Here is a 16,892-nt window from a genome sequence, read left to right on the forward strand (position 1 = left end):
GATCACACCCCAATCCGCGATGGAATGAAGACGAATTTGGAGAGACAGGATCCTGGGAAAAAGGATCACATCCCAATCCACGTTAAAATGAAGACGTGTTTGGAGGGATGTGATCCTAGAAAAAGGATCACACCCCAATCCGAGATAAAAACCCATGATAAAAATCTGGGGTAAAGAATGAAGACAGGTTTAGAGAGATGAGATCCTAGAAAAAAGATCACACCCCAATCGGAAATGACTCACAAGTCAAAAATGACGAAACAAGACGAAGTCAAAAAATGACACCTACGTCAAATATTATAAAGCCAAGGTATTGGAAACCTACGTCTAGCAACGTGCAAGAACCTGGATAGAAAACAGGTTAAAAATAAAAAGCACACTGCAGGACTGTGGCTTATAGCCGAGACATAGGAAAACAGAAGGACGCTTTCGAATCCTAAACATTGTCAAAATAAACAACATGTGTACAAGCTGTGATAAATGAAATCAGGTTTGAAAAATAAGGGGCAGATTGGTATGACCTTGATCAAGTCACCATGACGCCTCAAATTTGAAAACCTAATTAAGAAAACTGGGTTAAAAGCAAAAAGCGAAATCCGCATGAAAGACCCTGGCTAGGTCATTTTGTTCAGTTAATGCTGAAAAGCTAAAACTGAATCAATAAAGCCACAGTGCAAGAAGTTGGGCTTAAAGCGAAAGCCTCGGAAGGAGAAACCGAGCTCAATGTTGATAGGAGGCAAACACTGCCTCACCAAAGCACCACCTCAGCCAAAAAAAAAAAGAGGTTGAGGGAGAAATACAAAAATAACATATTCAATACTCGATTCACTACAATCGGCTGAATGAATGACAGAGATAATAATTGCAATCGCTAACCCAATTAAGTCGGCCAAGGAAAGAAAATTGCTTCAACGAAGATGCCAAGTCAAATAAAGAATTCGACTGCTAACTTGAAATTCAAATGCAGAGATTACTGCTATTACACGCAAGTATACGACAACTTTTATCCGAGTTATACAAGTGATGCTTGGGTGCAACTCGCCAGTTGAATCCCAACCACTCAAGCACATTCGTTACCCAATTACACATGCAGAATATCTTGTCGGGTTCAGGCATTTTTATTGAAAAAATTCATATAATCTTAAAATCGCAGATTTAAATCGAAATTTTAACTACCATGTTCCTTTGCATGCATGCCGATTCAATTTTGTTGCTGATAGATCTGTCCATTTTTTTCTGTAAGCAAGACGGCGGTTCAGAGTTCCGCACCTACAATGGAGAAGGAAGCTAAAAGCACTCATCGCATAGGGAAGGTAGTCCTATGAACACAAGTCTAATTGATCTGTTAGATCTAGGGAGTCCCTATTATCTTCGTCCAAGTGAGAATCCATCACTTGTTCTTGTGTCTAATCTGATGCACGAAAAGAACTACCATGGATGGGCCAGGGCGATGACAATGGCTCTAATTTCAAAGAACAAAGTATCATTTGTGAATGGTACGATTTTGGCTCCAGATGCAGCAGATCCGCGTTTTCCAGTTTGGGAGAGGTGCAATACCATGGTCCTTTCATGGCTGCATCGTTCGATTTCTAGTTCCATATCTCAATCCATTCTGCGGATGGATAAAGCATATGATGTATGGAAAGACCTCAAGGAGAGGTTTTCTCAGTCTGATATTTTTAGAATATCAGATTTACAAGATGACATTTATCGTTTACATCAAGGAGATAGCTCAATCTCTGATTACTTTACTCGACTCAAAATTCTTTGGTATGAATTGGAAGCACTGCAACCAATGCCTACTTGCAAATGTGTTCATCCATGCTGTTCAATTGCAGTGGAGGTTAAGAACATAAAAGAGAGAGAATATTTAATTCGCTTTCTCAAGGAACTCAATGACCAATTTTCTCATGTGAGGTCCCAGATTATGCTGATGGATCCACTCCCGTCTGTCAACCGAGTTTTTTTCCCCTTGTTGCACAGCAAGAAAGGCAATTGCAGATTGAAGGTAATGCTCCCAACCATGACTCTTCAAGAATTTTCTTCAATTTTGCTGAGCAGGTTCAAGAAAGAGGACGTGTGCAAAATCGTGGAAGGGGAAGAGGATTCTCTGGTGGACATGGAAGAGGATCTAGGCTCTGTACCTACTATGGAAAGACCAGCCACGCAGTAGAGACATGCTTTGAGAAGCATGGCTATCTTCCTGGATATAAGCAAAGGAACCCTGTACACAAGATCAATGCAGCTGTGAGTGAAGGTGTTAGTCCAATTGACAATGCTGGACAAGCTGATACAAAGGAGAATTTCACTAAAAGTCAATATCAAATCATCATGGAAATGATACAGCAAACGATGTAAGAGCAACACAATTTTGCTCTATCCTCTCCACATGTAAGCAATATGGTGCATACCAAGGCAATAAATGTTGATGGTCATTCTTCTGAAGTAAGTAAGTCAGCAAATCAGTGGTTCCTAGGCACATGAGCCACTGATCATATCACTTTTAGCTTTGCAAATTTATCTTCTGTCAAACATATTGAGCCAGTTGCCATATCCTTGCCCAATGGAACACGAGTCTTTTCCCTTGTGTCTGGTACAGTAGCAATTTCTAAGACACTTACATTGACAAATGTCTTATATGTAAGGGAATTTGGAGTAAATTTAATATTAGTACATAAACTGATTCATGAAACTGATTGTCATGTGACATTTCAACATCAAATTTGCCTCATCCATGGAGATGGTTGGTTTTGCTAATTTGGTGAGAGGACTGTATGTGATAAATCAAGATGGTCCAACTCATGAAATGCTGAGTGCTGACACAACAAAGCAATTGAACTTTTCTGATAACAGTAGTTTTAGTTTGAAATCCCATGCCAATGATATTTGACATTTACGTTTAGGCCATTGCTCCAAACCTGTAATAAAAGTCATGATGTTACAGTATCCATTCATTACTTGTAAACATATAGATACTCCATGTGATATCTGCCACATGGCTAAGCAGAAGAAGCTTCCTTTCACTTTAAGCAATACTGTTTCAAGAAATGCTTTTGATCTAAATCATATAGATATTTAGGGACCTTATTCTGTATCCTCAATTCATGGTCATCGTTTTCTTTTAACCATTGTTGATGATTGCACTTGGTATATATGGGGAATTCTTATGAAGTCAAAATCTGAAGTGAGACATCACATTTCTTCTTTTGTGGCTCTAATTGAAGATCAATTTCATAAAACAGTTAAAGCTTTCCGTAGTGACAATGGGCAGGAGTTTCTAATGATTGAATTTTTCAGACAAAACAGTATTATTCATCAAACTTCTTGCATAGAAACACCTCAACAAAATGGTGTTGTTGAGAGAAAGCATTAGCACTTGCTTAATATTGCAAGGGCTCTTCTTTTCCAAGAAAAACTTCCTATCAGCTTGTGGTCCTATTGTATCATTCATGCCATATACTTGGTTAATCGAATTAGCACACCAAAATTGAATAATAAGTCACCATATGAATTGTTACACAATGCTCCACCAGTTATAATACATCTTAAGGCCTTTGGTTGTCTGGCATTTGCATCCACAATAATGGCAGGACGTTCAAAGTTTGATCCCAGGGCACGAAAATATGTATATATTGGGCACAAAGATGGAACCAAGGGATATATTTTGTATGATATATCTTCCAAACAGATTTTTGTCTTTAGAAATGTTGTCTTTTATGAGCATCACTTTCCCTTTATGGATGAAGAAATACCACAATCACAAAATCCTTGGCCTACTGATCAAGGTGCAGTCCCCTTTTGTGAAATTCCTATTGTGGAGCCCCCACCTGATGTACAAGGGTCAAGCATATCAGAGACTACAACTCCAGTAGATGTTCATGTTGAACACTCACATCACAATGGGCCTAATGATGAGACTCTCACTGATCCTTCACATAATGAGAGTACCACATGCACTCATGTGCCAGAGAACTTAAATCTCAGACGCTCCACACGGGTAAGATGTCTACCCAAGCAGTTATCAGATTTTCATTGCAATTACTCTTCTGGTAATATGCTGCCTAGTTCTTCATCTACTGCTCACCCTTTGTCATCTGTTGTTTCTTATGCAAAATGCTCGATGGAGTATTCTTCCTTATGTGACAATATTAGCTCATTTATTGAGCCAACAACTTATAAACAGGCAGATTAGTTTCTTGAAGGGATAACTGCCATGAACGAAGAGCTAGAGGCACTAAACAACAACAGAACCTGGGAGATAGTGGACTTACCAAAGGGAAAACATCCTATTGGTTCCAAATTGGTTTATAAAATAAAACACAACCAAGATGGAACCATTACCAGGTACAAGGCTCGTCTCATTGCAAAGGGGTACAACCAAATGGAAGGAGTGGACTACTTTGAGACCTTCTCACCCGTTGCAAAGCTCACCACATTTCGGTTGTTGCTTACAGTAGTTGTGGCTCGTCAGTGGCACTTAGAACAACTTGATATCAACAATGCTTTTTTGCATGATGATTTATTCGAGGAAGTATACATGTCCATTCCACAGGGTGTTGCTATTGATGGAAAACAGAAAGTATGCAGGCTGCGAAAGTCCCTATATGGGCTTAAACAAGCCAGTAGGCAGTGAAATGCTCGCTTAACGATGGAACTATGTTCACTTGGGTACTTACAATTCTCCTCTGATCATTCTCTCTTCACAAAAGGCAATGGCAAACCATTCACTGCTCTTGTAGTCTATGTAGACGATATGTCTTGGCAGGGAATGATTTGGATGAAATAAAGATGGTTAAAGGCCATTTGGATAATTTGTTTCAGATCAAGGATCTTGGGCCATTAAAGTTATTTCTTGGACTCGAAATAGCTCGTTCCAATAAAGGTCTGGTCTTAAATCAACGAAAGTATGTACTAGACCTACTGCATGATAGTGGATTACTTGGCACAAAACCAGTTTCAACCCCCATGCAACCTGGTCTTCGACTTAGCCAAAATCAAGGGCCAGCTTTTCCTGAACCAGCAAAATATAGAAGATTAGTAGGGAGACTTCTTTATCTTACCAATACAAGGCCAGATATTGGTAAGATAAAGAAGGGGTGGTTAAGGTCCTTTATTTCTATAAACTCTTCGTTACTGGGCATGTAAGTTTTCATGCACAAGAAACCCATCCGTCAAAAGATCCACACCAGCTTTGCACATCTCTTTGCGACCCTGCTTATAAATCACGTTAATTTATGAGTTATGGTGTCAACAGAACATTCAGTTTCTGACGTTATCAAAACGTTCATGGCTAACCTTATTCTGGCAATGAATGAAAATTTCATTGAAAGCAAGTCTACAGCAAAGTTAACTAGTAAAGTCTTATCTTAGTATGGATTATGCTCCTGGATATGGGGCAGAATTGGAGGTCTTCTCCACATTCACAACAAGTCTGCCATGAGAGAAAATAAAAGGTAGAGAGATCATGTATAGTTTTCATATGGCCTTCGATTCAAAACTAATTAGCAGCATATAATATCATTGGTTACCTGATGCCCACAACCAAAGGCCATATCCTTTCCATTAGTAAGACAAATGGGGCAAACCTGCAGTCAAACATGTCATATATAAACCGTTCTTGAAAGGGACAAAGAAATTATTGTGAATAATTATGATGACATCAAGGGAGGAAAGCTAAACTATGTCTCAGGTTAATATGAAAGGTGCTTCTTACATTGGAAAACATGGCCTTAATACCTTAGTATCATAAAGAACTTGTAGATGGTTCTGTGTGAACACCATTATCATAGCCAGTACGTGTAGGTACACTCTGCTGAAAACTGTTTGACCGAAAAGATTTTGCGCCGATGCTAGAAGAAGTCTGGTTATAAAGAGGCAGGGGTAGAGGAACCCTATCTGGTGAATATCCCTTCCGTGCACTACTTATACCAATGAAGACATGATATTTTCAAATTCAGTTATTAGTTATTACACCAGGAAAGCCTAACATAACAGGCAATGGTTGCCTTATATTGAGAAGGTATCTCCATCAAAACTGCAAGAGCAAACTCTGTCTCTCTTCTTGCTGAATCTACGTTCCTCGTCTTTTGTTGCGTAAAATCGACAAGTGTACCGATCGTTCCAAGTAATAAGAATGATGAGTAGAGTATCGTCTCTACGAGGATTGAGGCACCGAATTTATTATAACTATTCCTCTCTTGTTGGATTAATAAAGATAATTTAAGGACAAATATGGTTTGTGAAATAAATGATAACAATTCAAGAAAATGTAAATGATTAAAAGGTTCTTTTAGAATTCAAGGACAAAGATTAAAAGTTGAGAAAATGTTTGAGAAAATATTGCGGTAAAGAGAAACAAACACCTTTACGATCCCCACCTTGCAACTTGGATTACATTTACGTTTACTTATTCAATTGATCAAACGATTCATCATCTTTTATATGATTAGTTAAGCCCTAATCCCTTAGTGACTTTAACTTTATTAACTCTATTAGAATCCTAATCCCTTATAAATCCCTTTTCAAGTTAACCTTTAGAATCAATGAATCCTTAACGTTTGCGGTTAATGTAGCCTATCCCTAGTGCATACATAAACAGTTATCTTACCCTTTTGTCAGGAATTAGAATTCCAATATCCCTATTGAAAACCCTAACCCTCGCAATCTTGATAGATTGATCAGTTCCAAAAGAATTATAGAATGAAAAACAAGGTAAGATAAATTCAATTTAAATAGATAAACATAAACTTCAACCAAACTACAAGGGGTTCACATCAAGGGTTGTGACCCTTACCACAATAATGAAAACTAGTCAGACATATTCATGTCTGACAAAATCAATACAAAAGAAAATAAAATTCAGAACCTAAAGAAGAGAAAGAAGATGAAGATCTTCTGACTTGATCGTTCGATTCTCTGAAACTCCAAGAAGCTCCCAAGAATTCTCCCTCCGTTTGTTCTCTTTCTTCTTCGTCTTGTCAAAAAGTGCCTTTTCCTTGTGTTTCTGATCCTTTTATTAGGTTTTAGGAAAACCTCCTTTCAATTGCTCTCCAATCGGGCCTCATTTTAGAGTAATTCGCATCAGATTAAAATTAAAAAATATCGCCCACGCACTTTTCGCCAAGAAACAGAGATGACATGGACCAAATAGCGCGATTTGCGCCAGACTCCGCGCAAATTGCGCCAGCTGGAAAACTGCATTGCTCTCATTTACTTCTTTTTTTGGTATTTCCTGCTATTAAAACACATAAACTGAGTGAGAGAATGATTGAGAAGGAATAATCAATATTTCTTGCATTTATGCCTTGTTTTCACGCATTTATGATTAATTCCTTACTTCTTTTAAGTTAGAAAGCATCATATGCTAGACGCATATCATCGTTAATTCAGTAAAATTCACAAACTGCATCCAACCACAAATAAAAATATCGCATTTTAGCATAATAGCAAGATTTCAATGTGGCAAGTAAAAAAGGCTAAGTGAGTTACACAAAACCTGGAAATTGTCAAATGCTCGACAAGGGATGTTATAATCAAATTCCCTCATCATATCCCATGGTCCATCTCCAACTCCCACCAAAACTATTGACAGTGGATACTGACTGCAATTTAAAAAGAATATAAGAATGGATAATGATACTCCACGAGAGAGAAAATTAAAAACTTACCTGGCTTTTACTATTGCCTCTATTGTCTTTTGTTCCTGTGGACTTAAGTGGCCATGTTGTGTGTCGATGTTTCGGGTCACCTGTGGCGACATGCTGTGTATCAGTTTTTGAAGCCCTACCACAGACAGGGCAGAAACAAGGGATATCTATAACAGACTAATAACATTCTATCCAAGCATTGACAAAATTATGGGCATTTAGTTTCTTTGTGCAACTGGTAAGATGTTAATTATGATATTATGAGCTAGAGTAGATATTAGCATTACCAAGGCAAACCAAATGAAACTATGCTTGCATGTTATAAATAAAGTACAACAGTTTCTTAATTTATGATATGAGACTTAAGATGACTGACGCAGATACAAAGTACTTAAAAAAATGTATCTCTCAATAGTGTGAAATATGAATAAGATAATTACCTGTCCATCTGCAATTATTAGCAATACATGGTATTGGCCACCACTTTGCTCAACAATAGTCATAGCCATTTCAACAATAGGGGCAAATGACGTAGGTCCTGTGACATAAATGCAATGATTTATAATGAGCCTAATTTAAAAACTCTAAGATAAGTGGTGAAAGAAAAACCTGCAAGTTTGAGGTGAGGAATAATTTCTCTGTATCGTGTTAAGACTTCCTCAAACCCATTGCAGAACCTCTCATCTGAATGGAAACTAAACACATCTTGATCATGTGTAGAAGCTGACAAAAAATTGACAAAAAAGAAACAATCATATTTGCAATCTGGAAACTGAAATAACTTCATTGTAAAAGCACTTAGATTTAAATCAGGCAATACCATCTCCAAATCCAAAACAAGGAATCAAGTTATCTTCATCGAAAGCAGATAAAGTTTTCCCAATAATAGAGATTGATTGTTCATAGGGATTATGACCACTTCCAATGTCATGTAAACTTTTTCTGTTGAATGACCTCTTCCCTGTTTTCTAAACTTTTTCTGTTGAATGACCTCTTCCCTGTTTTCAAAGTGAAGTATATATTTAGCATTACAACTCACTACAAAAGATTAAAGCATCAAAATGTGAGTAAGAGATAAAACCTGTCCACTCATTGCTCTTTGTGAAATCAATGCCAACAATGAGATTAGAAGATTCCAGCCCAGCGTTTGCAAGAGCAGCAGTAACCTGTGTTCAATTACTTCCTTATTTGACAAAAATAATGGTTCCCCCCTCTCTCTCTCTGGGGTTGTAAAGATGTAAATTGTTAGTTGAAACATTTAATAAATTATCACCATAAAACAAAAACATGTTTTACTACAGACATCATAATGTTACTTGTACAATTAGTTGTGAATATTTTTAAAAGAGTTATTGAATAGTGAGCAAAGAAAAAAACAAAAAAGAATTTCAGCAGTTGGCTTCATCCACATATCTCAAGTCAACCTTACTGCATACTTGGATTAGTGTACTAACAACAACATACATACATAGTTTTCTTTTTATTTTCTTTCTTTCTTTTTGTTTCTTTTTTATGTATACAGACATAGTTATCTTTGAGAGACAAGGCATAGATATTGATAACATCTATCTGCTAAGGAATATTAGAAAATGAAATGTTGGATGCCCTACTGATGATGCATGCATGCATGACGAGAAGCAAGAAAAAGGTGGGGCAGTAGTCTCGTTAATGAACCATATAGTATCCTCTCTTAGCCATATCTTTTCAGATGACCTTGTTTATGTAATCTCTATGACTTGAATTCAAATGCCATGTTGCTCAAGTAAATGATTTACTCAATGTTACAACTTGAAAAATGGTAACGCGGTTTCTGCAGACCGAGGTAAAAACCTAGTGAGTGAAGCTAACCTCCCAGTCAACTGCTGGATTTCCTTCTTACTCCCCGGGGGCTTCATTTCTAACATGGCTCTGCACTTGTTCGGGTTGGCTTCTATACCTCGGTGGGTCAGCATGAATCCTAGGAACTTCCTTGCAAGGACTCCAAAGGCACATTTAGCCGGGTTTAGCCGAATGTTGTGCTGCCGCAGTTTCTTAAAGGTCTGCTCCAGGTCTTGAACATGCGTTCTTGAATCAATTGATTTGACTATCATGTCGTCTATATACACCTCCACGCTCTTGCCAAGCTGGTCGGAAAATACCCGATTCATCATCCTTTGGTAAGTGGCCCCTGAATTCTTCAATCCAAAAGGCATCACATTATAACAATAGTTTGCCTTTTCTCCAATGAAATCAGTCTTTTCCTGATCTTCTGGGTGCAACGGGATCTGATTGTATCCCGAGTAAGCATCCATGAAGGACAACATCTGGAACCCGGATGAGTTATCCACTAACTGATCAATGTTGGGCATGGGATATGCATCCTTGGGACATACCTTATTCAGGTCAGTATAATCTGTACACACCCTTCATTTCCCATTTGGCTTTTTTACCATGACCACGTTTGACAGCCAGGTTGTATATTGTATTTCTCTGATGAATCCTGCTTCCAACAACTCCTTTACGTGATCTTCTAACACTTGACGACGTTCCGTACTGAGCTTTCTTTTCTTCTGGGCTACCGGTTTAGACCCCGGGTATACTGCTAGTTTATGACAGCAGAACTGAGGGTCCACCCCAAGTATCTCTGAGGACTTCCAAGCGAAAACGTCCACATTCCTTCTTAAGCACTCAGTAATTCGAACTTTGTCCTCATCAATCAACCCTTCCGACCTTGGCAATTTGAGTTTCTTCTCCGATAACTACCTCCTCCAACTCTCCATCTGGTTCCGGTCTTGGAATCTGAGTCTCATCCCTCATGTCCAGCTCCACCATGTTTACCGGTGTAACTACCTTCTTGGATGTTTTCGGTTCATTGCTGGTGCTCAATCCGGCTGGTTCCTTGTGTTTGCTGCTTATTGCTCTGACTGACTTAAAATAACAGTCCCGTGATTCTTTTTGATCCCCCTGGATGGTGATAACCGTATTCTGCTTACCTATCATTTTAATCTTCTGATGCTTAGTGGAGACCAGCATATCCCAACCGTGGATTGTTGGTCTTCCCAAAATTACGTTATACTTAGATGGGAAGTCGGCAACAATGAATCTTACTCTTTTTGACTTGTAAGCCTCCTTTGTTCCCAAGGTGAGTCTCAGATCAATATACCCCTTGGGAATGGTGTCGCAAACATTGAAAGCCATCAGAGCCATGTTGCAAGGCTTCAGATCCTCCACATCCAAGTTCATTTTCTGGAATGCCTGCCATAGAATTATGTCGGCACAACTGCCGTTATCCACGAACATTTTCTTGACTTTACAATTAACTAGTGTCCCGGTGATGACTAACCCGTCAACATGTCCCGGCATGACATCTTCCAATTTTGCTTTTGTAAAGAACAGTCGTGGTGCCTCTGGTTCTTCTAACTTAAATTTAGGCCGCTCTCGAATCGAAAGCACCTCTCTTAAGTATTTTCTTCTGGCGTTCATGGTATCACCTTCACCACCAAATCCTCCACTAATAACATTGCACTCGAGCTCGGGCTCCACAAATTCATCGTCTTCTTTGGCCGGCTTCTTACCTCGGAATTCATCTTTGAACTTCTTCTCTCGGTTCGGGCTCATCGGCCGTCCTCCTTTCCTCTTCTTATTGTTCTTCCATCCTTGAGTTCGGATGAGATACTGACGCAACTTTCCCTCCCTGATATATCTTTCGATTGCATCTCTGAGATCCCAGCACTCCTCGGTTGTGTGACCAAGGCCATCATGGAATGCGCAATATCGCGTTTGATCAAGCCCGGCTTGATTCTGTAGTGGCCGAGGTCTATCTACCCTTTTCATCTCGGTGGATGTCACCTCCTTCCAGATCTGTGATCTGGAGGAATTTAAAGGCGTATACCTGTCAAATCTTACTCTAGATAAACTTTTCTCCTCAGGTCTCTTACCCCGTAAATCATTTTGTTTTCGGCTTCCGGGTTTTTCTTTCTGGCTTTGGTGCGGCCTTGGATCCGCGTTTTCGATCTCCATCTGTTCGAGCTCCAAGTATTTTTTGGAACGAGCAGTGAACTTAACCAGAGTTCGTACTGGGTCTTTATAAACAGACTTGGCTAACCTGGAGGATCCGTGAAGACCGGCAATCACCAAATGAAGGTGAACATTTTCAGATAGGCCAGGCACTTGCAACGCCGCCATCTTGAACTGATCCAAATATTTCTGCAAGGATTCGCCAGGTTGCTGCTTTATTTTCCCTAACGCGAATTCAGACTTGGGCTGTTTTTTGCTTTTAGCAAAATTCAGCAAGAACCTGCCTCCGAATTCTTCAAATGACCTGATGGACCCTGCTGGTAAAGAAGAGAACCATGATTGAGCTGCTCCTGTCAGAGTGGTTGCAAACAACCGGGTTATCAGCGGTTCTTCAATCCCCTTAATGTACATTGTCGTATCAAAGGCATCCAAATGCACTTGAGGGTCTTGCGTTCCATCATATTTTGGGATTTCAGACAAATTCAGATTCTCCGGATATGGTGCATCCACAATTTCGTCCACAAAGGGGCTATCATTATATTGTCCTCTATGATATTTCCTCCTGTAGACCCCGGACACATCGTTCGGGTTCGGGTTTGGTCTCCCCTGTTCCTGTTGAGAAATCCGGGTCCTTGATCATGGACCACGTTGGGGGTACATCTTTGAGGCCGGCTGCCGGCGTTTCCAACCCCTCTTTCCTGGGCCTGTGGCCCATCAAGGTTTTCCTGGGTGTTTGAAATTCGCAGGTCATTCATCACCCGCGTTATGGCCCGCTCCGGATTTGGGTTGGTGGCTTGACCAACTCGAGCCTCCAGTTCTCGCATTTGTCTGGCAGCTTCCTCCCTTTCCAACCCGTGTCTTGTCTCCATCTCCTGCATTCTCCGAAGTACTACAGCAACAACCAAATCTGTTACTCGCGGATCGCTAACTGCACCTGTTGGTGCTCGGATAGTCTCTGTCGCTTGCTCCTCCAATGGTTGTAACCCCTGCAGATACTGGGCGTCTGGATTGACAGCTGGAGTTGATGCCGAATCAGAATGCACCTCACTCTCATGCACCGCATCGGTATCTATCTGCCGCTGATCTACAGGATTTTCTCTGATTGGAGAAATAGGCTGGATCCTGGAGTTCGATCTTGATTGCTGTCGAAAACCGCTTCTTGTTGCTCTCACCATCGTGGCTTTTGATCACGTGGTCGTGGGAGTTTCCCACAGACGGCGCCAATGTTCTGCCTTGAGCAGATCTGTCCGACAATAGGTCGGGTCTTTGATATTGGATCTAGGGTTTTCTCTCTAGATACCTATGGGTTAGGTATCTTGGGGACAGCTGATCACTACACATTATACGATGGCCTGAGCCAGAGGGGGTGTGTGTGTGCACTGTCGTGTCTTTAATAAAATAAGGTTAGAGAGATCCTCATACCTGTGGTCTTTAGTCCCTATTTATAGAGCTTACCACTGGGCTTACGCGGGTTGGGCTTTTCACCATTGTGGGCCTATCTCCGGTCCATAACAGTCTTCAATAAGTAAGTCTAAATCTTTTTGTGTTCTAATTTCATATAATCCTATTTTATGAAATTTCTTACATTTGGTATCAAAGCCTAAATTATATGAATTAGAACCCAATTGTTTATCATTTGATGTGATTTTATTTCTTTTGTTTGGGATTGAATTTACTATTTTTATTGTTATTGATGAAACAAAATCGTTTGACATATAAATTGAGTTGACGGGTCATTTCCTTGATATTCTTAATCATAAACGATTTATATTTTTAATCTAAAGGATATCCTCATTTAATGGTTGTGGGGATTTCCTCATTTGTATCAATTGTACAAGGATATATATATATCCTTAATCATGAATATTCTTGTTAATTATATCAATCATTTGACATATAAATCGTCTGAAAGCGTAGTTAGTCGAAATGTAAAACAATTGGAGATTTAAATGATTTAGCTATTTTTTATTTTTATTAAAATAAAAAAAATAAAAAGGGGGAAGAAACAAGATTGATATATTCATCAATATGATGTTACTATGTGCCACTTAGATGTTACTAGCAGGCAAGAAGAAAAAGAAAAAGAAAAAATCCATTGAGAATTCATCAATATATCAATATGAATGCTACCATTCACATGATATATGGGCTGTTAATACTAGCCATATATTATTGCTCCAAGCTTTTGGCAAATGGTTAGAAATATGTTGGCCTTATTTCTCGGTTGTATTTGAAATATTGGTGACATTGATTTTAAAATCTATCATGATGATTATGTTATTTTATTGATTCACAATTTTTTTTCTTTGGTTTCCAAAAAAACTTTTGCTTGTTCTCCGGTTATATATTTTATTTTTCTTTGCTTATGATTATGGAAGACCGATCATCGAACTTTAAATAAATCTTTGTTGTAATATGGTAGTATCTTGTTTTTATCATAATAAAATATACGTTCCATTACATATACATTTTTAAATTATTATTTAAAAAAAAGAAAGAAAAAAAAGAAAAGCTAAATTCAAACTTTGGAATTGCAAAATCTGAACATTGCTTGTGATCAAGAAGAATACTGTACAAAGATGCAGGCTTATTATTAATATTATTATTATTATTTGATTTGGAACATCTATCTAGAAGCATGTGAGATTTACTGTAGATTTAATATTTACCAAAATTTATCTGTAAATTATTATATTTGACTTCTGATGATAATGTTCATTGATATTGAGTATTGTAAAAGTTTTGTTCCCATGTGTAAACTGTGCTAAATATTTTGGGGAAGGATCCGTTTACAAATTTTTACAAATTACAGTATCTTCTCCCGGAAGAAGATAGTGTAACTAGTGTTCTCGCGGGAGAAGATAGTGTAGTTTGTAAATAAAAAAGTTTATAAATATAAACTGCCCCAAATATTTTCGAATATTTAGTTGTATGCTTCAGCTTGAATTGTCTGCGGTCAGCTTGAACATATCTCCATCATGGGTTATGCCACTGGTCTCTATCTCGTCTCCCTCAGAACCCGTCGAACTCAGGCTCTGATACCACTGTTGGGAACTTGTTTCCCTCAATCTCGGCTTAACAGCCTTTTTGCTGAAGCCAGTCAACAAGATCTTGGATCTCGACAATTACCTCGGCCTAAACTTCACCAGGTCGGGCAGCGCAGCGGAAAAACAAAAATATAAAGGGGAGAGAGAGAAAGAGAGCACAAGCAGTTTTAACGTGGGAAAAACCTTCTCCAATGAAGAAGTAAAAACCAACGGGACCTAATCCAGATCAAATGTCCACTATGAAAATAATGGATACAAAGAATCAAAATACACCAATGTGGTGGTTAACACAACCTCTCCAACAATGGTGATAATCAAACCTCCTTAGAGATGTTTCACTCAAACTCTCTCTAGAGCTCTCTCAAATACAAAGCTCAAAGCTTTGCTCACAAATCTCTCAAATAATTTTCTCTTTAATCTAACCTAGCCTCCACCCACAACTAATGAATATATAGAGGAGGTGAAATTTAAGATTAGTTAGGGTTTTTAGAAAACCTTTCAATGAGCTGAGACTTAGCATTGAAAGAGGAAGCCCAACATATATGCCTATGTGTGAACTGCAGCAAATAGGTTTGCACAGCTTTTACATGTCATCATGCTCTTCCATTTTCTATGATCAGCTGTGAACAGAAACATGCAATTTGGACTCTCACTTCTCATCCAAGTTCTGCTTTCAAGTTGATCTGTTTAGTATAGAAATAGCTATAAAACCCAGGTAGCATGCACAACCAGGGCATTCTTGACCAAATCAAATGCAAAGACGAGTTCCAACACTTCAATCCACACCTTTATATACATGCATATTTTCTCCAAAGATAACAAATAGTAACATTATCTTCATCATGACATGCCCAAAATCTTTTAATTTTTTTTTTGGATAACAAGAGAGGCAATCTTGTTCGAATCGAGGATATCCACATCATGATAGGACTAGCTCTCTCAAAAGAGTTTTTTGCATTCACAAGAACTTGAACTCAAGACATTGTTTAAGAGAAATCAAACATATATCACATGAATCAAACCCCTTTATAAAACCTTTTAATTTTAATATGACTAAACAAGGATAAATAATGAAATTCATGCAAGATCTGTTCTATGGATTAAACTCCCTTATTTACACTTATTTTTCTACAAACATGGCTATGCAAGTAAATATTTATAGTGATAATTGATAACATGATATAATTGTCACATTCCAAAGTAAAAAATTCAATCCCAAGCACAAGCATACTCTTGCTTTCAGTCTTTCAAATTGATGGTAAGACACTGTTCAGATAGTTTTACTTTATCACACTTGTCCAGTTTTTTGGGATCATTAATAAGAGGTGGTAAGCACCATGCCAAGGAGCTTTCTCTGTTTGGTGGCCTAGTGAGGACATCCCGTCCATTTTTTTATCTATTGCATAGGGTTGACCACCCATACCTTTTATAAGTAACAAGAAAAAAATATTTTGGGAAAAGAAGAGAAAATTATGACCAAAGGAAGTCCAACACTCCAAAGAAGAGAAATAGCCCACAGGGTCAAAAAGCCTGCATGGGCCAAAAAATCATATAACCCTACTGGTTAGGGCCAGCTCATAGACCAAAAATCATATAACCGCTACTCAAATTATTAAGTAACAATAACTTGGAATTAGAAGAGAGATATATATACAGAAACTTAAGAAATATGATGGAAATATAAATTACCTAGTTTATATATGCCTATATAAACTCTAATAATATTCTTTTATTCATCTATTTGCTCTGTAATAAACAGGAAGCTAATTGGAGCAAGATTCTTCAACAAAGCTTATGAGGCATTTAACGGCAAACTTCCCACATTTCAACAAACAGCACATGACTTTGTAGGACATGGTACACACTCTTATCAACTGCAGGTGGCAATTTTGTTCCTGGTGCAAGTGTCTTTGCATTTGGAAATGGTACTGCAAAGGGTGGATCCCCAAGAGCAAGAGTTGCAACCTACAAAGTGTGCTGGTCTGTGGTCTGATGCAGAAAGCTGCTTTGGTGCGGATGTGTCAGCTGCTACTGACGAAGCAATAGGTGATGGTGTTGATGTTATCAGATCATCCGGTTCAAGGTTAATCGATACCAATAGTGCACACTGCACAAGTGATTATTAAAAGATACAACAAAATTCTCAGTAGGTGTTTACTTGTTTCCCAGTCCACCATAGAGCTTCACTGCGCACACATTTTAA

At 38.5% G+C, this 16,892-nt stretch overlaps 1 protein-coding gene and 1 pseudogene across 1 annotated transcript; one reads left to right on the top strand and one right to left on the bottom strand.

Moving 5' to 3' along the window:
• The first annotated feature begins 1,456 nt into the window (after positions 1-1,456).
• Positions 1,457-2,358, top strand: LOC133295637 (uncharacterized). The gene is made up of 2 exons (XM_061494479.1): positions 1,457-2,008; positions 2,062-2,358. The coding sequence occupies exons 1-2, from the start codon at positions 1,457-1,459 to the stop codon at positions 2,356-2,358; spliced, it is 849 nt and encodes a 282-aa protein (XP_061350463.1).
• Positions 2,359-5,350: 2,992 nt separating this feature from the next.
• LOC133295638 (E3 ubiquitin-protein ligase RGLG2-like) lies at positions 5,351-15,487 on the bottom strand (annotated as a pseudogene).
• Positions 15,488-16,892: the final 1,405 nt, after the last annotated feature.

Source organism: Gastrolobium bilobum, unplaced genomic scaffold (genome assembly GCF_033153095.1).
Source record: "Gastrolobium bilobum isolate Gb01-03AN ecotype WA unplaced genomic scaffold, APGP_CSIRO_Gbil_v1 utg8394, whole genome shotgun sequence".
Lineage (NCBI taxonomy): Eukaryota > Viridiplantae > Streptophyta > Magnoliopsida > Fabales > Fabaceae > Gastrolobium > Gastrolobium bilobum.